The sequence below is a fragment of the Pristiophorus japonicus genome, chromosome 5 (assembly GCF_044704955.1).
Source record: "Pristiophorus japonicus isolate sPriJap1 chromosome 5, sPriJap1.hap1, whole genome shotgun sequence".
NCBI lineage: Eukaryota > Metazoa > Chordata > Chondrichthyes > Pristiophoridae > Pristiophorus > Pristiophorus japonicus.
In genome coordinates, this window is record NC_091981.1 from 18,764,494 (window position 1) to 18,788,089 (window position 23,596).

General features: G+C 46.2%; 1 protein-coding gene across 4 annotated transcripts in view; it reads right to left on the reverse strand.

Annotated features, from left to right (window-relative positions):
* Positions 1 to 334: 334 nt before the first annotated feature.
* Positions 335 to 23,596, reverse strand: part of LOC139264227 (brain acid soluble protein 1 homolog) — a 77,598-nt gene continuing 54,336 nt past the window's right edge. For 3 of the 4 annotated variants that reach the window (XM_070880358.1, XM_070880360.1, XM_070880357.1), the window contains exon 2: positions 335 to 1,823. In XM_070880358.1, the coding sequence (XP_070736459.1) occupies positions 1,088 to 1,813 (726 nt within the window). In that variant the 5' untranslated portion in view covers positions 1,814 to 1,823 and the 3' untranslated portion in view covers positions 335 to 1,087. Of the gene's footprint in view, positions 1,824 to 8,495; positions 8,732 to 23,596 lie in introns of those variants that run through there. The other variant, XM_070880359.1, reaches the window with a different exon arrangement.

Sequence of the window (23,596 nt, forward strand, 5' to 3'; positions counted from 1 at the left end):
AGTCTACCTGAGAGAGCTGACGGGGACTCGGTTTAACGTCTCATCTGAAAGACAGCACAGCACTCCCTCAGTACTGCACTGGAGTGTCAGCCTAGATTTTTTTTTGCGCTCAAATCCCTGGAGTGGGACTTGAACCCACAACCTTCTGATTCAGAGGCGAGTGTGCTACCCACTGAACCACAGTTGAGCCTTCGTAAACTTCAACATGCAGGTAAAGATGCAAAGAAATCTTAATATTTGGTCCCGGTGCCACCGAAATACTGAAAACAAGCCAAAAATGCATTGCTGCAACAGGGATGTGAGTTTGAATAAAAATGAATTCAAACCTCGTTGGTTCTTTTTTCATGGTTTTTATTACTGTTGCACCATTAATACAATCACGTATAATTTCAATGCATCCATTTTACAATTCTCATCATTATCAATATGTGCTGTGGTGTAGTGGAGGCATTAGTGACACTGAATGGAGGAGAAGCTGGAATTGCAATGAATGCAGACTTGCTTGCCACTTACTTAAACAGAACTACAGGTGCACCCAACAACGGACATGCATTAACTGATCAAGAGAAATCTAGGTAGGCTACGTACAATGGGAAGTGTATGTTAGTCTGAAATACTTTTGAGACAAATCTGTTGTGTCGGGCATGTCATGAGAAAGGGAATATGGCGGCTTGTATCTGACAGCTGGCAGCACCTCGCTGTGTAAAATCAGGCTGGAAAACAAACAACGATGTTATCTGAATATCTGATTGCCTTTGGTGCAGAAGCACTACCTATCACTCGGCAGAGTCATAACCTTTAACCTTTATGTTGGTTTTGAAGCTGAACCCACTTGCGAGGTGCGCCGCTTACAGCTGTTGAGTAGACTTTTTATTCCACCCGCTTTAACTTTCAGACATCAAAGATTTTAAGTCCAGGAGTTTTTCCAAAGTGTAGGCTTGAAATTTCCTGCTGGAATTTCTCAGCATGGGGGCGGCAGGGGATATATCCTCTTGGGGAGGTTTCTGGTAAAAGACAGTAGGATCAAGTTTGTTAGTACAGTTGAAATTAATGCAGGTTGTGAGTGGTCGTCGAACGGGGCTCTCCGTTATTCTTGCACAGCTAAAGTTTGATCAGTATTGGCTGAAGAACCCTCTGAAGCTGTGGCATCTGCTGGCGTGGCACTGTCTGAGGCTGCAGGACCAGCCGGGGCAGAGCTGGGAGCTTCTGCTGCTGGTGCCTCCTTGGAAGGAGCGGCATCGGTGGTGCTTGTGGCAGAGTCCGAGTTCTGGGGCTCCGTTTTTTTACTTTCCTCTTGGGTGGCAGGGGTGGGTGAGACCTCAGTCTGTTTGGCCTCCACTTCAGCCTTGCCCGAGCTCCTTTCTTCCGTTTTGCTTTCGGCAGAAGGGGCCGGGGTTTCGGAGGGCTGAGCGGACGCCGCTTCAGTACTGGGCTCGGGCGCCGCCGATGTCTCGCCGCCTGTGGTGGCGGCGGGCGCGGCCTTGGGTGGCTCGGCAGGCTTTTCCGCCGCCGGTTCCGCGGCCTGGGGCTCCGCCTTTGGTTCGGTGGATGCTTCTGCTTCAGGCTTTTGAGTTTCTTCTTTATTCGCGCTCTCTTTATCCCCTTCCTTCACCTCCGCCGTGCTGTTGGCAGCCTGGGTCTCTTTGCCCGGGTCGGCATTTCCTTCCGTGCCCTCTTCAGAGGGTTTGGGCTCTTCCTGGTTTTCCTTTTTGGCCTCTCCATCCTCCGCCGCTGTTCCTTCAGCCACTTTATCCGTCTCTTTATCACCGGAAAGTTTATAGTTCTTCTTCTTCTTCATCAGAGTGTTTCCCATTTTCTATGCTCTGAAATAAATAACAAAAAAGACAGTCAAACCAACAACGACACTCAGTTTTATATTAATTAACATTAAGTTGCAATGATTCTGACTGGAAGGTATAAGCCAGCACGATAATTTTATTCTGGGCTGTTTCCATTATAAATGTGGACATAAGATCTTAAAATGGACACATTTTTTTACTATTCATTCACAGGATATTAACTGCCCCTTGAGAAGGTGGTGGTGAGCCGCCTTAGACAACTGAATGGCTTGTTCAGCCATTTCAGAGGGCAGTTAAGAGTCAACCACATTGCTGTGGGTCTGGAATCACATGTAGGCCCAGACCAGGTAAGGACAGCAAAGATTTCCTTCCTCTGAAGGACATTAGTGAACCAGATGGGTTTTAACAACAATCCAGTTATTTCATGGTCACCATTATTGGTGCTACCTTTCTATTCCAGATAAAAATTTATTTTTGTATTTAATTAACTGAAATTAAATTCCCCAGCTGCCATGAAGGGATTTCAACTCCTGTTCACACAGCATTCATCCAGGCCTTTGGATTACTAATCCAGTAACATAACCACTATGCCACCATACCTTGTATGAACATAAAATGGGGTTAGAATGTCTACATTCCCTGGTCCGATTATTACCCCATCCTCTAACCATATTCCCCTGCAGCCAATAGTCTGTTTTGATACCCCATAGCGACACCACGGTTTGGATACGTGAGGATGCGGTCTTGTGGAGCAGTATCTACAATGACTTCCATTCACTCCAAACGTGGCAATCATCATAAGGAGGGTGTGACCAGAGGAAGGGATTCTGTATGTCACGAGGCCCCCACATCCGAATCCTTCTCTGGGATCCAGTGTAAGCTCAGTGGATGTATGGCTTGTCAGGACAGCTGTACCTCCCCAATCATTGGCCTGGGAACATGTCTTGGACCCAAGAAGATCTAGGAATATATATTTTTTACATTTCAAAATGGCCCCCTCACAAAAAGAACTTTTGGAGCCCCTTTAACTTGTCTCAATGGTGGGGGAGGGAGTAGAGGGGGCAGAGCTCTCAAGTCAGCCAATGCTTGAACAAGCTTGCCGGCCTTCTCAGCATGGTGGGCCCTCGATGTCCTGCTAGTGGTCGAGGATTCACCAAAGGCACGATAATTAGGGAATCCCTCTCTGACCCCAAAAAGCTCTCAAAGGACAACAGTTGAAGTTACAAACGTAATTGCCGGCAGCACAAGCTAACAGTTTCCAAAGCTTTTTTAAGTTTTCGTCTTATCTGCAAAACTTTACTTGCTGTTGTCATACTTTTCTTGTCAGTTTTTTGCCAACCTGTATTTGTACAATCTGACCACCTTTCCCACTAATTGCTCAAATGCCTCCTGAATTTTTTTTATCGTGAACATGTTTTAATCCACCATTTTATCCCTCAGTAACTGAATTGTTAGGGCTGGAAGTTGCCCTTCGCCCCGATTGGGGGCGGTAACTTTCCGGGGGCCGGGCCTTCCTGCCCGGCCCAGACATCCCGCCCCCGGCGCAGAATTGAGCCATGCGCCCCTCAAAGGAAGCGGTGCTCTGTCTCCGGCGCTCCCGGGGCGACAGCGAGGCACTGAGTGCAGAGCGGCACTGAGGAGGCCAGCGCTACGCGGACGCTGACGCGCTGCAACATCCCCTCCCCCTTCCATTAAAGCGGAGGTTCCTTGCGCACTCTGCCGGCCCTTTGTTGGCCGACACTGGGCCACCAGGGACGCGTTCCTGGCCGGCAGCCCACCCCCCAAAACAGAAAGCCGGGCTGCCATCGAGGGCCACCATTGCCGCGAGAGTCGGCCGACAAATAAAAATGATGGCCCGGCACGAAAGGCCTCCCCTTTAAGGGGCACCCCGGTTGACTGACACCCGCCTGCGCCAGCTTCGTGACCCGCGGGGCAATTTCCCCCGTGGGGCGCAAAAGGGGTCGGCGTGCACGGCGATGACATCATCGCTGGTTATACGCCAGAACCAGGCGCTAATCGCAGGGTGCAGCATTGCCGGGACAGTGCCCCCAAACCTCCAGGTCAATTTCACTCCCCCGGACAAAAATGCCATTGTGCCCCATTAGCACCCCCAGGAGGCGCTAACGTGGCTATAAAGAGGGGCAATTTTGGCCTCTTAATGTCTAAAATAAGGGTATTAAACAAAAAAATTTAAATTGTACGTTTTGCAATAATAATTTATCAACTGAATAGTCTAATGTGTTTTTGAACACCTTAATTACATTTTTTTACTTGAAAGCTTCAGCCCCTCTCAAAAGCCTGGAACAGGTATTTGAACGAGATACTTGCGCCCAGACCAGTGATGCTGAGCTGAATTTGCAGAGTGTTGTCTTGGCGCGTATTAATTTCCCAGGAGGCACCAGTACTGTTTAGTCAGCCATACAGACTTAATATTTTTATTTAGTTTCTAGCGGTTCCCGCTCAGTTCATTTCCTAAATGAATTGAAGAAAAGCTAGAGAACAATTTTAAAAAGCTTCAATCAGATTTGGATTTACTCTGTGCAATGACACTGAAGATCAACTATAATATGTGAAAAAAAACTTGTGTCCTCATGCAGTCCTTTTTTACAAAACTTTATTTCCTGCTGTCGTGGTTCTGTCATATTATTGCGTCCACTTTTACCCTTTATAAATCGCGATGCTGACATCAATGATGGAAACTGTTGGTGTAAGCAGGTCAAGCAGTGTCCACACTGAAGCTTCTCATTCTTGCAATTCCTATTTCCTCGGCCCAGACAGCCGACCACATTACAGGAAAGACGTGATTGCACAAGAGAGGGGGCAGAGGAGACTTACGAGGATGTTGCCAGGACTGGAGAATGTTAGCTGTGAGGACAGATTGGATAGGCTGGGTCTGTTTTCTTTGGAACAGAGGTGGCTACGGGGAGATATTATTGAGGTGTACAAAATTACGATACGGCCTAGAGAGAGTGGATAGGAAGGAGCTATTTCCCTTAGCAGAGACGTCAATAACCAGGAGGCATGGATTGAAAGTAATTGGTGGAAAGGTTAGAGGGGAGTTGAGGAGAACTTTTTTCACCCAGAGGGTGGTGGGGGTCTGGAACTCACTGCCTGAAAGGGTGGTAGAGGCAGAAACCCTCATCGCGTTTAAAAAGTACTTGGATGTGCACTTGAAGTGCCGTAACCTACAGGGCTATGGACCAAGAGCTGGAAAGTGGGATTAGACTGGATTTTTTCGGCCGGCACAGACACAATGAAGCGAATGGCCTCCTTCTGTGCCATGTAAAATTATGAGAGGGCCGAGATGGAATGGATAGGAATAATTCTATGATTCTAAACTTCTATTCTTCAACCAACTCGACTTCTCTCCTTCTTAAATCGCCCTAACTTTTGCTATTTAACTAGACAGAAAAGTATAAAATCAAAGAATTAGATAAAATAACAACAAAATGTACAACCTTAAATTACGGACTAAATTATGTCTGTGTAACCCAGTCCAAATGACCCTTGCCCTCTCACCCTGCTTCAGCTGAAGACAACCCTTAGTCTTGACATCACACGTGCAGCGTGACGGGAGATTGGCGCGTATACTAAATAAAAACATTCAATAAGTTCCACAATTGCACCACTCACAACTTCTCCCTCCCCCAAAATATCCAGTTTACATTGTGCCAGCCCTTGGGCATTGCTCAAATGTTACAATAATCTATATTTCTTGACATGTGTTAGTTTGCAACTTGTTATTTTTGGTCCCATCAATGGCTGGCTATGTAATCCGCAGGAAACAGAGAGGGCCTCTCAGATAGGCTTCTACACAGCTAATTACGGACTCAATAGCGTTGATAACTGCGCCCCCCCCTCCCCCCACCACCGACACGAGGGGTCGCAGGGGTTAAAAATGAAAAACACGAGCGTGTGAAGCAGTCGTTGCCGTTTTCACAGCGATGGATATCGGGGTGTCTGAGTGTCCCGCAATGAAGAGGCTGATCCACCATTAACATATTTAAATATGGCTCTCACAGTGCAATTAGGGTCGGGAAAGCCGGGAGTGAAAGCGAGGCGGGAGCTGCGGGCTCCACAAGGTAAGTGCCTATTCCAACACTCCTTGTGGGCCAGGAGGAGCAGGACCCTCCACACGGACCCTCCAGGGAGCCCTCAGCCTCCCCCCACCCCAGCACCATCCCTCTGCCGATCCTGGCTGATCCACCCCCATAAACCCCAATCGCTGATCTCCCCATAGTTCCCAAGTATCCATGTCCTCTCCATGCCCTGATTGATGCCTCACTGCCCCCCCCAATCCCCAGCCTCTACCCCCCTCTCCCGATCCCCAGCCTCTCCCCCTCTCCCGATCCCCAGCCTCTCCCCCCCTCCCAATCTCCGGCCGCTACCCCCCTTCCAATCCCCAGCCTCTCCCCCCCCCTCCCAATACCCGGCCTCTCCCCCCACCCCCCCTCCCAATACTCGACTTCTCCCCCCTCCCGATCCCCAGCCTCTCCCCCCCTCCCAATATCCGGCCTCTCCCCCCCCCCCCCCCCAATACTCGACCTCTCCCCCCTCCCTATCCCCAGCCTCTCCCCCCCTTCCAATCCCCGGCCTCTACCCCCTCCCAATCCACAGCCTCTCCCCCACCCTCCAAATCCCCAGCCTCTCCCCACTCCCGACTCCGAGTCTCTCCCCCCCCTCCCTATCCCCAGTCTCTCTCCCCCTCCCGATCCCCAGCATCTCCCCCCCTCCCAATCCCCGGCCTCTCCCCCCTCTCAATCCCCAGCCTCACTCTCCCCCCTCCCGATGCCCAGCCTCTCCCCCCTCCCAATCCCCAGCCTTCCCCCGCTCCCAATCCCCAGCCTCGCCCCCCCCCCCACCTCCCAATCCTCAGCCTCTACCCCCCTCCCAATCCCCAGCCTCTTTCCCCCTCCTAATCATGGCCTCTCGCCCCTCCACCCCACCCTTCTCGATTTACGGGACTGTCCCCAAGGATCTCCGGCTACGGCCTTCTACCGCTGGTTTTCCCACCTGGCTGGCGGCCAAACTGTCCATTTATCTGGCCGCCAGGCAGGAAACAGAAGACAAAAATGTGAACAAGGTTAAATCCCGCAGGATTTCCATGTCCGGCCGTTTTCCCCACCTCCCTGTGAGTATTGGCGGCCATCACTCTCGTCATCCTCCCTTCCCCAGCAGTTTTCTCCCCACCATGGCTTCCTCGACATTGATTTCTTGCTGAAATACATCTCCACTGGCACTAGGTACCCTTCACTACTTCATCAAAGTGACCAGTTTTCATGCGTTAGCTGCGATATTAAATCTCAACAGGTCACAGGGGACATTACGCCCGACATCCATCAATGCACACAACCAGCCAAGGTCACAGGATAGCGATCTGGAGCTGGGACCTTGGCGTTACTCCCTCTCCCGAATCAGTGCCGACTGGGGCTAATTGTGGCACCCACGACTGTCAAGTGACTTAGCTAACTATGGCCAAGCTGCCCAAGGCAATATGGCCGTAAACATTGGGGCCAGTCACTGCTCTTAGCTCGGAAAGCACAAGAACTAAACAGCCAAGCTGAGAAGAAAAATTATTCAGGATACTTGAAGACGGATACTGACTGAAATTCTCCAGTTCATTGCCGTCTGCTCCAACATGGATAAAATGAGATCCCACTTGAACAGAGATACACTTTATGCAGCACGACAAAACAAGCAGGATGATGGCTTCCATCTGACCACACCCGAGGATTTAAACAAAAACATTTAATGCCCAGAGTTTACAGGATGACACTTCACTCTTCTGATAGCACTGAAGTCATGGTTTTAGTGTTGAAAAATTAAAACATTTGTTGGGAGATCTTGTATGTCTGATTTTATCAAATACACAGGAAGTGTGCAAAACTCAGTGTTTTTCGAAGGGTGAGGTGCCTGTGATAGCCGAGCTTGAACGACCTGTGTCCAGTATAACTTAGCTATTTTGTTCCTTCCCATTGCAACCGCCCAAAATACCTGTATTTTATTTCAATTGAGCCACATATTCCAGCTTAGAATGGTTCAACCGTGACTTACTGAAAACAGCTAAATGCAGAAGTGGCTTAGTTATTAGCACTCTGTTGGGCCAACAAGAATGTTCCAGAATGTCGGGCTTTTAAACCAGAAACGTTACCTTGCTAATCTATTGGTTCCCCAACCAATAGTTGAGACTCTTAAAAAAATGGGCCTTTGTCGATAGGAAATATTGGCAAACGCTTTAGATAGGTCAAAACGTTAATATAAAAATGTCCTGTCTGTCGCTATTGCCTAATATAATTGGAAAACACAGTAAAACGATCCTCAGCTAGGCTCACAATGAAGGAATCGTGGTAGTAAATCTAGTAGACTTGCAGCAGCTGCCCAGTGCACATCAAACACTGCAGCTCAGCATTGATATACTATAAACAAGATCTAACAACAATATGTGGTTACGCTGGTGGGATACAGGATTACTGAGCCCATGCTTATATATGGGATCGCTGCATCTGCAGCTTTCTGCTTTTTCTCTTCCCCGTCAAATTCTTTGAGAAACATTTGCAATCTACTGATACCATCAGCTAATCAGAACGCCGCCAAAGAGCTGCTGTTTCTCCACTCCAATGAGCGCACAATAGCAACAAGTCACATCGAACTGACAGACAGAAAACCCACATCAGGACCAGGAAGCCCACACCTTACCCCTGACGCAATCACGTTTGGAAAGGACCAACAGTCTACGCGGGCTGTAGAAGGGGCTGCTCCCACCAAGCAGTGACAAGAGAAGCGATCGCACGGTTTTATGCTCGCGGAACTCCAGCGAAGGCGAGCCGGAGCCGGGACCAACGTAATCACTCTTGCACAGCACCGGCCCTGCTCATGTGACTAACTGCTGAAAGGAATGGTGTCAGCACCCACATCCTGCCACAGCTGTGCACAGGATCTTTGCAGAAAGCGACACCCAGCTCCCTGCTTATATATGTGTCGCCCGCCCACATCCCAGAGGGTGGAGTCAGTGCCTAATTGGTTAAAGCTATGCGCCATTCAGAGGCATATCAGCAAAGATTCTGCACCTGTTGGCATTGACAGAGGGTTTTAAACAGTAGCGACTGCGCATTGCATTGACGTGAAAGATAGTGGTAACTCTTCCTCTGCTCTGGCCCAATCCGGCTCCCCCTGAGGCCAAGGATAAATTCATGATTCACCGCGTCAACAGCTGTTCGGCCCCTTTAACTGGGCTCACTTCACTTTGGCTGCTTGGATACCTTGCTCCTCAACATAGAATATGTAAGGGAAGGTTCCCTCTTGATGGCAGATTCGCACCGAGAATCATAGCATCCTAGAAATTTTCAGCACAGAAGGAGGCCATTCAGCCCATCGTGACTGTGCTGGCTGATTCTGGAGAGGCCCCAGCGGATTGGAAAACAGCAAATGTAACGCTCCTATTTAAAAAAGGAGGCAGACAGAAAGCGGGAAACTGTAGATCACTTAGCCTAACATCTGTCTTTGGGAAAATGCTGGAGTCCATTATTAAGGAAGCAGTAGCGGGACATTTGGAAAAGCATGATTCAATCAAGCAGAGTCAGCATGGTTTTATGAAATGGAAATCGTGTTTGAAAAATGGAATTCTTTGAGGATGTAACGAGCAGAGTGGATAAGGGGGAACCAGTGGATGTGGGGTATTTGGATTTCCAGAAGGCATTCGATAAGGTGCCACATAAAAGGTTACTGCTCAAGATAAAAGTTCACAGGGTTAGGGGGTAATATATTAGCGTGGATAGAGGATTGGCTAACTAACAGAAACAGAGAGTCAGGATAAACGGGTCATTTTCCAGTTGGCAAACAGTAACTAGTTGGGTGCCGCAGGGATCGGTGCTGGGGCCTCAACTATTTACAATCTATATTAATGACTTGGATGAAGGAACCGAGTGTAATGTGGCCAAGTTTGCTGATGATGCAAAGATGGGTGGGAAAGCAAATTGTGAGGAGGACACAAAAAATCTACAAAGGGATATAGACAGGCTAAGTGAATGGGCAAAACATTGGCAGATGGAGTATAATGTAGGAAAATGTGAGGTTATCCACTTTGGCAGAAAAAATAGAACAGCAAATTATAATTTAAATGGAGAAAAATTGAAAAGTGTTGCAGAACAGCGGGACCTGGGGGTCCTTGTGCTTGAAACACAAAAGTTAGTATGCAGGTACAGCAAGTAATCAGGAAGGCAAATGGAATGTTGGCCTTTATTGCAAGAGGGATAGAGTATAAAAGCAGAGAAGTCCTGCTACAACTGTACAGGGTATTGGTGAGGCCACACCTGGAGTACTGCATGCAGTTTTTTGTCTCCGTATTTAAGGAAGGATATACCTGCATTGGAGGCTGTTCAGAGAAGGTTCACTAGAATGATTCTGGAGATGGTGGGGTTGACTTATGAAGATAGGTTGAGGAGGTTGGGCCTCTACTCATTGGAGTTCAGAAGGATGAGAAGTGATCTTATCGAAACATATAAGATAATGAGGGGGCTCGACAAGGTGAATGCAGAGAGGATATTTCTACTCATAGGGGAAACTAATACTAGAGGACATGGTCTCAGAATAAGGGGCCGCCCATTTAAAACTGAGATGAGAAGGAATTTCTTCTCTCAGAGGGTTGTAAATCTGTGGAATTCTCTGCCCCAGAGAGCTGTGGAGGCTGGGTCAGTGAATATATTTAAGGCGGAGATAGACAGAATTTTGAGCGATAAGGGAGTCAAGGGTTATGGGGAGTGGGCGGGGAAGTAGAACTGAGTCCATGGTCAGATCAGCCATGATCTTATTAAATGGCGGAGCAGGCTCGATGGGTCAAATGGCCTACTCCTGCTCCTATTTCTTGTGATTTTGTGTTCAGCCAGCCTAATCCCACGTTCCAGCTCTTGGTCCGTAGCCTTGTAGGTTATGGCACTTCAAGTACTGTTTAATGCATTAAGGGTTTCTGCCTCTACCACCCTTTCAGGCAGTGAGTTCCAGACCCCCACCACCCTCTGGGTGAAAAAAGTTCTCCTCAACTTCTCTCTAAACCTTCTACCAATTACTTTAATTCTCTGCCCCCTGGTTATTGACCTCTCTGCCAAGGGAAATAGGTCCTTCCTATCCACTCTATCAAGGCCCCTCATGAATTTATACACTGGAGCCTCTTCTGAATAGATAAAGGCTGCAATCCAGGAAACTACCTCAGTAACACGGTGGGCCTGGGCTGTGGGAGGCGAGAAATTCGAACCCTAATGTCAGAATAACTGCTGAAGAAAATCTAAAAAACAAAATCAAGTTGGAAGGATTGAAGGTTAAACCGAATCAGACCAGTTCAAATTAGTTTACAAAAATACACAAAAGATAAACGAATGTGGATACTTTCAATTGACCCATCCTTCCACTGATGTATGCAACTATCTTAAATACATAAAAAATAAAATGGCTGATTTTGTTTTTAATACTTCATCGGCATCCAAAAGGACAAAAGGGTGGCGAGCGATGATCTCCCTAACTTTGTTTCTGGTTGGGCCGCCCCTTTAACGCGCTGCGCTGCTCGTTCAAATTTCCGTGCATGCGCAAAAATTTCACATTGGAAAAGCCGATCCCAGGCTATGCAGAACGGAGGGAACGTTGGTTTCCACCTTTCATTAGCAGTCATTAGTTTAGATAATGGACATACACCCAAAACGTTAACTTGCCTTTTCTCTTTTCGGATGCTACCACACTTTGCTTTGTATTTCAATAATTTTCTGACCTTTAGCTCAGATTTCCGAACCTTTACATTTTTCATCGCAACTGTCTTGTGCATCCCGCTGCCATGCGATTACAGCACGTTGCAACAGAAATGCTAATTTGATGGGAGAACAAACGTTTTGATGGAAAAAAATCCAATCGATAATAACTATTGTCCAATATTTGTAACAGATCACTCTATTGTTGGTAATGTTAGGACATTGGCTAGAAATTGCTGCAGTGATACGAACACAAAAACATTTAACGAGGTTGGTTCTGTGCCCTGTTCCATCCACTGCTGGAAATCATGAGCGGAACACCCAGACTCTCCCTGCACCAGCAACATCTCCGAGCAATGAGATGAATCACCAGGTCATCTGCTTTTTATTTGTTATTGGTTGAGGGAGGAAAGTTAGCCTAAGCACAGGGAGAATTGCCTGTTCCTCTTCCAAAAGTGCCACGGGATATTTAATGTCCACCTGAACAGACAGGTGGGACTTTGGTTTCATGTGAAGAGACCCATCTCTAATAATGCAGCACCCCCTGATACTGCAATAGAGTATGATTTGTGGTTAGGAGCCCAAATCTCGGTTGGGCCTCAAATCCATAACCTTCCAACCCAGAGCCGTGAGTGCTGTAAAACAATCAGAGCTGGCAGCAGAAAAACTAGGAGCGGGAGTAGGCCAAAAGGTACTGCGCACAGTTTTAGGAGGGATATACTTGCACAGGAGGTAGAGCAGAGGAGGTTCACGAGGTTGATTCCTGAAATGAAGGGATTGACTTGTGAAGAAAGGTTGAGCAGGTTGGGCCTGTACTCATTGGAGTTTAAAAGAATGAGAGGTGATCTTATTGAAACATATAAGATACTGAGGGGGCTTGACAAGGTAGATGCAGAGAAGGTATTTCCCCTCGTGGGGGAATCTAGAACTAGGGGCCATAGTTTCAAAATAAGGGGTCGACCATTTACAACTGAGATGAGGAGGAATTTCTTCTCCCAGAGGGTCATAAATCTGTGGAATTCTCTGCCCCAGAAAGCTGTGGAGGCTGGGTCATTGAATATATTTAAGGTGGAGATAGACAGATTTTTGAAAGATAAGGGAGTGAAGGGCTATGGGGAGCGGGCAGGGAAGTGGAGCTGAGTCCATGATCAGGTCAGCCATGATCTTATTAAATGGCGGAGCAGGCTTGAGGGACCAAATGGTCTACTCCTGTTCCTATTTCTTATGTTCTTAAATGGCCCCTTGAGCCTGCTCCGCCATTCAATAAAGTAATTAATGCATCATCTGCAGAGCTGGTTTGCCAAACTTCTAAGTAGAAAATTCTTGGTGCAGCTCCCAACTGTCATTATTCATGATATTTTTCGCAAATGCTTTAGTGCAGTGGCTGGTTTGACTCCAAGGTCTTGAGAGCATTTTACTCAAGGCAGAGTGGCCATGGCAGGTTTCTGCAATGAACTTGAGAATACAGAAGTGGAAGTAGTCTGCAAGTGTCATAACTTGCTGACTGCAAAGCATAACTGAACACATTCTGTCAGTTCTTTAAAATCTATCTGTTACAGGAAGAAGGAGAAAGGTTGAAAATCAATCAAACTAAGACAATAAGAACCATGTTTTACCAAGCTTAACTGAAAGTTGAGCTAAAGTAGTCCTTCAATAAATTCAACTGGAACATTTAGAATGACTTTTTTGCATCTTTCTTGACTGGGGTTATAGTTGGTCACTTTAGGCACTGCACGAGGTGCATTGCTAATGGCTTCTCGCCAGAATAATGTGCCAAAACAAGTTGTGCAACTCTTCGGAAACTGCTGTGCATTTCACTCCCCATGCACGCTCATACCGTCCTTTGAAGGGCTTCACTGTGCTATATGATAACATTTACAGCTTGGTTTATTTGTCAGCTCCTGAATCAAGAACCCATGTGCTCAATCTCCTCTCCAGGATTGAACATATGATTGGAAATGACATTCCAGTGCTGTGGGAGTGCAGCATTATTGGAGATACCATTCTTCAGGTGGGACATTAAACCTGTCAACTTTTTCCAGTGGCACAGTTTTAAATGTCCCGTGGCACTATTTGGAGAAAGTCAGAGAGTTTTCTCAGTGTCCACAAGATTGATTCCGGGGATGGGGTGATTGTCCTACGAGGAGAGATTGAGTAGACCAGGCCTATACTCTCTCGAGTTTAGAAGAATGAGAGGTGATCTCATTGAAATATATAAAATTCTTACAGGGCTTTACAGGGTAGATGCAGGGAGGATGTTTCCCCCTGGCTGGGGAGTCTAGAACCAGGGGTCACAGTCTCAGAATAAGGGGTCGGCTATTTAGGTCTGAGATGAGGAGAAGTTTCTTCACTCCAAGGGTGGTGAATCTTTGGAATTCTCTACCCTAGAGGGCTATGGAGGCCCAGGGCACAAAATTGAAGAACTCGCCGCCCACTGCCGCCGACATTGCTCTGGAAGATCCGCCCAGTGCCACTTTCGATGTGGGCTGGAGTGGGCGGGTGGGGAGAATGCCGGGAAGTGCCCGCTAATGTCAGCGGACGGCCAAGTGGCACAACTAACCTCACGCCCACCGAAATGCCAGATTGATGCGGGCGGGAGTCGGTGCCAAAACGGGGCAGGACCGCTGGCTGGAGGCTGGTCTGTCCCCGACAGTGAGTATGAAGATCCTGAAAAAAGGGTTAGTAAACATTTTTTATTTTTATTTCTCTACAGCGACTTACCTCAATGGGGTCCCCTGAAGGTCTTCTGATGGGGTTTTTTTCCTTGATGATTTGCCTTTGCCGCCGAGAATGAGAGCTCACGCTGGTTGCTGCCCAGATTGGCGGCATAAGTCCCTCATTTGCCACCCGCCGCCCTTTGACCTTCACGATGAATATCCCACCCAAAGTACTGTCAGGTACCTCGGCAGCCATCGGTGGGCCTTTAGGCGGGCGAGGTCCTTCACCAATTTCGGGCCCCCAGTCTTTGAGTATATTCAAGACAGAGATTGATAGATTTTGGGATATTAAGGGAATCAAGGGATATGGGGATAGTGCAGGAAAGTGGAGTTGAGGTAGAAGATCAGTCATGATCTTATTGAATGGCAGAGCAGGCTCGAGGAGCCAAATGGCCAATTCCTGCTCCTGATTCTTATGTTCTTATGTCCTAGCCAACATTCCTCCTTCAATAATACCACTAAGAACAGATTAACTTGTCATCTATTGCACTGCTATTTCTGGGATCTCGTGTACAAAATCTGCCTATATACCAGAATGTTGCTGTATTTCAAAATAACTCACTGAATATGAAATGCTTTGAGATAATTCCGAGAAATATAATATAGCGCCCTATAAATACAACTCTTCCTCATTTACAAATGCATCCAATATCACACCAGAGAGCTGAGCACACGTAAACTTCAATCTACTGCCCGCTACCACAAATACAAACCCAGGGCAGTAAACACCTATTGGCTTAGAGAATTATTTCTGGAAAAATGATACCAATGCAGTCCAATATACAGGCAGCAAAATCTCATTGTCCAATTGAATAATTCGGGATTATTGCAATAGGACTTTAATGCCCATGTTGATCCACTGGCCAGCAGCAGGTGTCGAACCACTACAGCATGGAAATGGCCTCCTGATTATTGCAGGGCTTCTGCCTATTTCTCTCAATAGATATTTTAATAATTGTTGAAATCATTTATTTGCCTTCTCTCTATCAAAATTCCAAAGTTTGACTTTCTTCTACTGATCCCATACTTTCTTGCCCCATCGCCAACCTCACTTTTCTCTCCAAAGTCCTTGAACGCGTTGTCACCTCTCAAACCCGTGCCCATCTTTCCCGCAACTCGTTGTCTGAATCCCTCCAATCAGGTTTCCGCCCCGCCACAGTACTGAAACAGCCCTTATCAAAGACATAAAGGACATCCTATGTGATTGTGACCATGTTAAACTATCCCTCCTCATCCTTCCCAGCCTGTCTGCAGCCTTTGACAGGGTTGACCACACTATCCTCTTCCAACGCCTCTCCTCCGTCGTCCAGCTGGGTGGGACTGCACTCGCCTGGTTCCATTCTTATCTATCTAATCATAGCTGGAGAATCACCTGCAATGATTTGTCTGCCCGCTCCCGCACCGTTACTTCTGGAGTCCTCCAAGGATCAATGCTTGGCCTCCTCCTATTTCTCATCTACATGCTGCCCCTCAACAACATCATCCGAAATACAGTCATTTTCCACATATACGCTGATAACACCCAGCTCTACCTCACCACCACCTCTCTCGACCCCTCCACTGTCTCTAAATTGTCAAACTGCTTATCTGACATCCAGTACGAGAGAAGCAAAAATTTCCTCCAACTAAATATTGGGACGTCATTGCCTTCGAACCCCATCACAAACTCCATTCCCTAGCCACTGACTCCATCTCTCTCCTTGGCAACTCTCTGAGGCGGAACCAGACTGTTCACAACCTTGGTGTCGTATTTGACCCCAAGATGAGCACCGACCACACCACCGCCAAGATCACTTACTTCCACCTCCGTAACATCGCCCAATTCTGCCTGTGGCTCAGCTCAACGGCTGCTGAAACCCTCATCCATGTCTTTTTTACCTCGAGACTTGACTGTTCCAATGCTCTCCTGGCTGGCCTCCATAAAACCTACCTCTTTGACCAAGCTTTTTGTCATCTGTCCTAATAGCTCCTTTGTGGCTCACGGTCTAATTTTGTTTCATAACCCTCCTTGGAACATTTCACTATGTTAAATGTGCCATGTAAATTTGTTTTTACATTTAATTCATCTAAATAGGATTGGGCAGTTATGAAAATGTCCACAGTGAGTCAGTACCTATTGGCCAGCTTCCATTTATAACTACATCCTTATTCTTCACCGATGACTGTATACTTATTCTGTATGCAAATCCTCGCTATAGTTTTCTATCGCACTGACGTTTATACTTTTAACCCCTTCAGATCATAAGTGGTCAACAAACATTCCCCATCTTTCCCGTACTTCTTTCTCTTCAAAGCACCACCACGATTGCTTTATGTTTACAATCTTTCATGGAGTTCTATTGCTTATATAAAAGTATCACGGCATTTAAATCAGTAATAATAATATGCCATGTTAAACCAAGCACCCAGGGAGCAATCTTCTTTTGGGTTAGGGTCGAGGCAGAATCAAAGTCGATGGGCTGGATTTTCAGTTGTCTAATGCCTTAGTTAGCGGCCAGAGTTAATGGGAACGTAAGAGGTTACCGACCGGGAGTGCAGCGTTTAGTGCCACGACCGAAAATTCATTAGAGGCTCACCGGGGCGCAAACCAGTAGCGCCCGGCTGCTGACGATCGCTCCGATCATGAGGTATTCCCGGTGCAACGCGCACGCTTGCGCCCCAGTCGCTAAATTAGAGGATGCCGCCTCGTTTAACGGCCGTCAAGAACAATGTCTGGAAAAACAGTCGGTGCAGGCCTGCAACGTGGTTAACTGGTGGCTACTTAAAGGGATGAGGGGTCACAGAGAGTGCAACGTTTATACAGAAAACGGTGCGTCAGCCTCCGAGTTTGCAGTGGCAGACAGATATAACAGCGCAGGTTGAAAATAAATGATTTTGAAAATTTTTAGTCGGGTGCATTACTATGCCGTGCCTTTAAGACTTGGCTGCTGCCGGGGTCTGACTCGGAGTTCCGCACATGTGCAATGGGTCCGCCAAATTTATCGACCAAACTTTCGTTATCACCCTCCCAGCTCTGGTCGGCAATGGCTGATTTAGCGCCCAGTGCAGCTCTTCGACCAATTCTGATGAATTTCTGGGTGGAGGGCGCAAACTGTTTCAAGGCGCTAAAATTACCGCTCTGTCTGGGTTACCGCCCCAAATGAGGCACGACCAAATTTCTCCCTCAATGAATTGCTATTTAAAGTTATTGACTTCCAATGCAGTCTGATATTTCAAACCCCTCCTCTGGTTAAAACTGAGAATTTAAATTGATTATTGGCACATCAGTAGTAGGGAAAATGCTAGAATCTTTTTTATTAAGGATGTGGTAAAAGGACATTGAGAAAATCATCATATGATTGGGCAGAGTCAATACAGATTTATGAAAGGGAAATCGTATTTGATAAATCTGTTAAGAGTATTTTGAGCTTGTAACAAGCAGGGTAAATAAGGGGTAACCAGTGGATGTAATGTATTTGGATTTTCAGAAAGCATTCGATAAGGTGCCACACAAGAGCTTGTTACACAAAATTAAGGCTCATGGGATTGGGGGTAATATACTAGCATGGATTGAGAATCAGTTAATGGACAGAAAACAGAGGGTGGGAATAAACAGGTCACTTCCGGGTTGGTAGGCTGTAAACTAGTGAGGTACTTCAAGGATCAGTGCTTCAGCCTCAGCTATTCACAATCTATATCAATAACTTAGAGGGGACCGAGTGTAATGAATCCAAGTTTGCTGATGATACAAAGCTAGGTAAGAAATTAAGTTATGAGAAGGTCATAAAGAGGCTGCAAAGGAATATAGACAGGTTACGTGAGTGGACCAGAACATGGCAAATGGAATATAATGTGGAAAAATGTGAAGTTATCCACTTTGGTGGGAAAAACAGAATAATAGAACAGCAGAATATTTTTTAAATGGTGAGAGATTAGGAAATTCAGAGAGACCTGGGTGTCGTTGTACACAAATCATTGAAAGTTAACATGCAGGTACAGCAAGCAATTAGGAAAGCAAATGGTATGTTAGCCATTATTACAAAAGATTTGGAGTACAAATGTAAAGACATCTTACTGCAATTATATAGGGCCCTGGGGAGACCACACCTGGAGTATTGTGTACAGTTTTGGTCTCCTTACCTAAGGAACGATATAATTGCTTTAGAGCAAGTGCAACGAACGTTCACCAGACTGATTCCTGGGATGGGGGGATTGTCCTATGAGGAAAGATTGAGTCGACAAGGCCTATATTCCATAGAATTTAGAAGAATGAGAGATGACCGAATTGAAACATGTAAAATTATTACAGGGCTTGACAGGGTAGATGCAGGGAGGATGTTTCCTCTGTCTGGGGAGTCTAGAACCAGGGGTCACAGTCTCAGAATAAGGGGTCAGCCATTTAGGAATGAGTTAGGGGAAATTTCTTCACTCAGAGAGTTGTGAATCTTTGCAATTCTCTGTGCCAAAGGGCTGTGGAGGGCTCAGTCATTGAATAAATTCAAGACAGAAATCGATAGATTTTTGAATATTAAGGGAATCAAGGGATATGGGGATAGTGCAGAAAGGTGGAGTTGAGCTAGGTCAGCCATGATATTATATGGCGGAGCAGGCTCGAGGGGCCGAATGGCCTACTCCTGCTCCCATTTCTTATGTTCTTATGTTCTTATAAGAGTAGCTGAAGCAGTGCACCATTGCGAGAGTACTGACCAAAGCAGTCGCCACATGCACAACTCAACCTTCTGGATAAGTTCATGTTTAATTCTCGCATCTATCCTCAAAAGAAAAATCACACTGTTTCCTCGCCATCGACACATACCTGTTTTAAGCGCAATTCAACATTTGGTGAAAATATTGGCCCATAATTCGTGGTCAGCGGCGAAGCAAAGGCGCTCACCGCTGGCCCCAAAGAAAGCTCCCCTCAAGGACCTTGCGGTCTCTGTGGCGAGGAGTCTGGCTTTTTTGACGTGCAATTGAGTTTGGTGTAGTGTAATGGGAATTCCATAGCACAAGCTGCTGTGACGGCAACCAGCTGTCTAAGCAGCCAATCACAGACAGTGAACCAGGAAGTGAAGAAGCCCCTTTTATTCTGACTTGTTAAAAATGTCACAGAGAGCAAAAAAAAGATTGGGGCTCTCACACGAGGAATGGTAAACCTGACATAAAGATGAACAAACTTCTAAAAAATATATTTTTTTTAAAGTTTCTTAAATATGCTAATTTTTATTATAATGGAGAAATTTGACACGCCACAAAATTAAAATTAGTTTTTCAAGGCCTAAGGTTTGCTTAGCTGTCAATACGCTGTTAAAACCCCAGTTATACCTAAACCAACAATGTTTAGCTTTCAATCGGGTATTTAACAGCGATATCACCGCAGAAAATCCAATTTTTGGTCGGTTTCACTGATTTCCCCGATTACACAGATTCCCGGCTGTGGGTGGGGGAGGGGAGCGGGAAGGCCATAGCGCAGTCAGTGTCGGAGCATTGAACGACTGACTGCAACTTCAGGATTTCCGCGTTAGGAAGCGCATGATCTAAATCCTGAGGTTGTGGTCAGTTTTGATGGGGTAGTTAACAGCGAACGTTAAACACTAAAACTGTATCTGCATCTGTCAGTAATTATGTAACAATAAAAACGCACTACAAATATCAACTGCAGTCAGTTATTGAACAAGTTCCCAGTCAAACAGTTGATTTCAGACTCTGTGCCCTCGACAACTCCACCCCTCTCCCTGACCACTGCCTGAGGCTCAACCTGACCAATCGCAACCTTGGCGTCATATCTGACCCTGAACTGAGCATCTGACCCCATATGCTCTCCATCACCAAGATCGCCTACTTCTACCTCAATACCACTCATCTCCACCCTGCCTTAGCTCATCTGCTACTGAAACCCTCATCCATCCCTTTGTTACCTCGAGCCGCAACTATTCCAATGCTCTTCTGGCCGATCTTGCACCTTGCACCCTCCATAAACTTCAGCTCATCGGAAACTCTGCTGCCTGTGTCCGAACTCGCAGCAAGTCCCGCTAACCCATCACCCTGTGCTCGCTGACCTACATTGGCTCCTGGTCCATCATCGCATCAATTTAAAAATTCTTATTCTTGTTTTCAAATCCCTCCATAGCTTCGCCCCTCCCTATCTCTGTAATCTACTCCAGCCCTACAACCCTCCGAGATGTCTGCGCTCCTCCAATTCTGGCCTCTTGCGCATGCCCAATTTTAATCGTTTAACCTTTGGCCGCCGTGCCTTCAGCTGCCCAGGTGCTAAGCTCTTGAATTGACTCCCTAAACCTTTCCACTTCTCTACCTCTCTCATCCTTTAAGACGCTCCTTAAAACCTACCTCATTGTCCAGGTTTTTGGTCACCTATCCTAATATCTCCTTATGTGTCTCAGAGTCCAATTTTTTGTTTGATAATCGCTCCTGTGTAGCACCTTGGGACGTTTTACTATATTAAAGGTATTTTATATACAAGTGGAAGCTGTAGTTATTATTAATAAGAGAAAGACCACAACCCCTTTCTCAGCCTACACTGGCTGGATAATATCTTTGGTAACAAAACAGATTATCCAGGCATAAAGCAAAAGCAAAAAGACCCTGCCGATTCAGGTACCCTAAAACAAAAATTGAAAATTCAGGAGACCCCCGGCAAGTCAGTCAGCATCCGTGGAGGCCAATCCACCCACTGAGTGAGCAGAACATTCAGGGGCGGACGTTTCATCTGGAAAAAACAGCAGCCGAACAGCATTTAAAAAGAAAAGAGGGGGAAGAGAGAACATCTCTCACATAGACATGCGTGTGCACACCCAAGGAAAGAAGTAGAATGACCTGTAAAGAGTTTTAAAGAAAAACAGGAGATGGTTAAATGGCTCCGTTCCATCTCCGAGTTCCCTGCCACTTCAATTCCGTGATCCACTCCCACTCTAACCTCTCCTTGTTTGACCTTCGACCCAATTCCAAAGAAGCTTAATGTAAGCTCGAAGAACAGCCCCTTTTCTATTTGGCACTTGGCAGTCCTGTGTCCTTACTATCTACGTTATTGACTTCAGACCTTACTTTTCTCCCACTTTCACTGTGGGTGAAGATGCTGGTGATATGGGATAGATGTTTTGTTGTTTTGGGGAGGAGCGATGGTTGGTGTTTTGTGTGGGGACCCACAATTGGATCACTGTGCAGGCAGATCATCTACATCCCTTCCAAGCTTCTGGGCTGCTGGATCCTGTTACACATTGTCCGCTTTTCTAGCTCCTTTTCACCACCTCAGTTTATATATTCCGGCGTCTTAAGAATCTTTAATTTCTCTTATTATACTTCCTATTGTCAAATATTAATATCATTCCTTTCATCACCTCTTTAATTCGCCTTCCGTTATGTGTGTAAGTGTGTCTGTGTGCATATGTACATGTGTGTGTCTGTGTGCGTGCGTGTGTGTCTGTGTGTATATGTGCGTGCATTTGTGTGTCTGTGTGCACGTGTGTCTCTTTGCATATGTGCGTGCGTGTGTGTCTGTGTGCATGAGTGTCCATGTGCATATATGTGTGCGTGTGTGTGTGTCTGTGCGCGTGTGAGCCTGTGTGCATATGTACATGTGTGTTTGTGCATGGGTGTGCCTGGGTGCATTTGTACATGTGTGTGTCTGAGTGTGTGTGTCTGCGTGTGCGTTGTGTCTGTGTGCATATGTACGTGTGGGTCTGTGTGTGTGCGTGAGGCTGTGTTCATATTTATGTGTCTGTGTGCATATGTACCTGCGTGTCTGAGCATGTGCATGTGTGTGTTTGTGTAAATCTTATAGAATCTTATGCGTGTCCGTATTTTGCCAGAAATATGTCAACGCCCGCCATCACTTCCGGCTGAAAATCACTGAAGTGGCAGCAGTGAGCCAGTGACATTGTGCCCTGGCAACTTTCCTATCCTTTCAGCTCCAGATCCACACAAATTCATGCGGCATAGGAGAGGAAAATCTACTTCCTTGCTAAAATCAGCAAACAGAACGATATGCTCTAAATATCTGTAAACATCAATTAATAATATATTTTCTTTTAAGATGCATGCAGTGCTTTCAGTACCATGATTTTCAGCAGCAAATTAAACTCTGATACAATTTTGGACATAGACTCTTGTGGATGTGGAGTTTGGGTCATCGTGCCCAGATATAGAATCAATCCGAACTACAAGCCAATCAGTAAAAGTAAGAAACTTATAGAAACATAGAAAATAGGTGCAGGAGTAGGCCATTCGGCCCTTCGAGCCTGCACCACCATTCAATAAGATCATGGCTGATCATTCACCTCAGTACCCCCTTCCTGCTTTCTCTCCATACCCCTTGATCCCTTTAGCCGTAAGGCTAAACTCCCCACACAAAACACCAACCAAGCCGTAACTCCCTCTTGAATATATCCAATGAACTGACATCAACAACTTTCTGCGGTCGAGAATTCCACAGGTTAACAATTCTCCGAGTGAAGAAGTTTCTCCTCATCTCGGTCCTAAATGGCTTACCCCTTATCCTTAAACTGTGTCTCCTAGTTCTGGACTTCCCCAACATCGGGAACATCCTTCCTGCATCTAACTTGTCCAGTCCCGTCAGAAGAAACCGTAGTTTGAAATGGACCTGACATCAGCTTTTTTTAGAAATTAGGATTCCAATTGCAGATAAAGGTTATTGTTCATACGAGTGCCTTGATCGCATAAACATAGATAGCAATGAAATTGCAGCAATTGTATTTCCCAACTGTAGTAAGTCACAAGATGAAATGGCTGCCACTTGATCTCATAACAAGTCGAGTGAGTACGTGTTAGCAGACATTCCATATACAAGGCAATAAAAAATCTTAAGTAAAATTACCTGGACATACTATTAAGTGTTATGATATAATGCATTTAGTTGAGTTGAATGCTTTAAATATACATCTGCCAATATTCATTAAAAAAAGGCAAATCTGAGCACACAACTAAATTCATAACAATTTAAAAATGCATTAAGTGCGTGGCACATTGTTGGGGCATTAATGTGGGGCATTAATTAACACAGTTTTGTCTTATAACACTGCTGTGAAGCGCCGCTATGACGTTTTGCTACTTAAAGGTGCTATATAAATAAAAGTCATTGTTGTTGTTGTTGGCACAGGTGTCACCTCCGCTCCAACAACAATTGCCCGTCGCTCCAGTGGAGTGAGCACGAGTCAGGTGACGCGCCACAGGGATGATGGGAGACACGAGACCCTCAAAGCAAGCGCTCTGCTCGTAACTTCTTCATGGCAAGCGAGCCCCAGGTGGGCAGCGGAACGTTACAAGGACACCTCAACCCTGGGGAGTGCAACATCCCCACTGACACCTGGGAATCCCTGGCCAAAGACCGCCCCAAGTG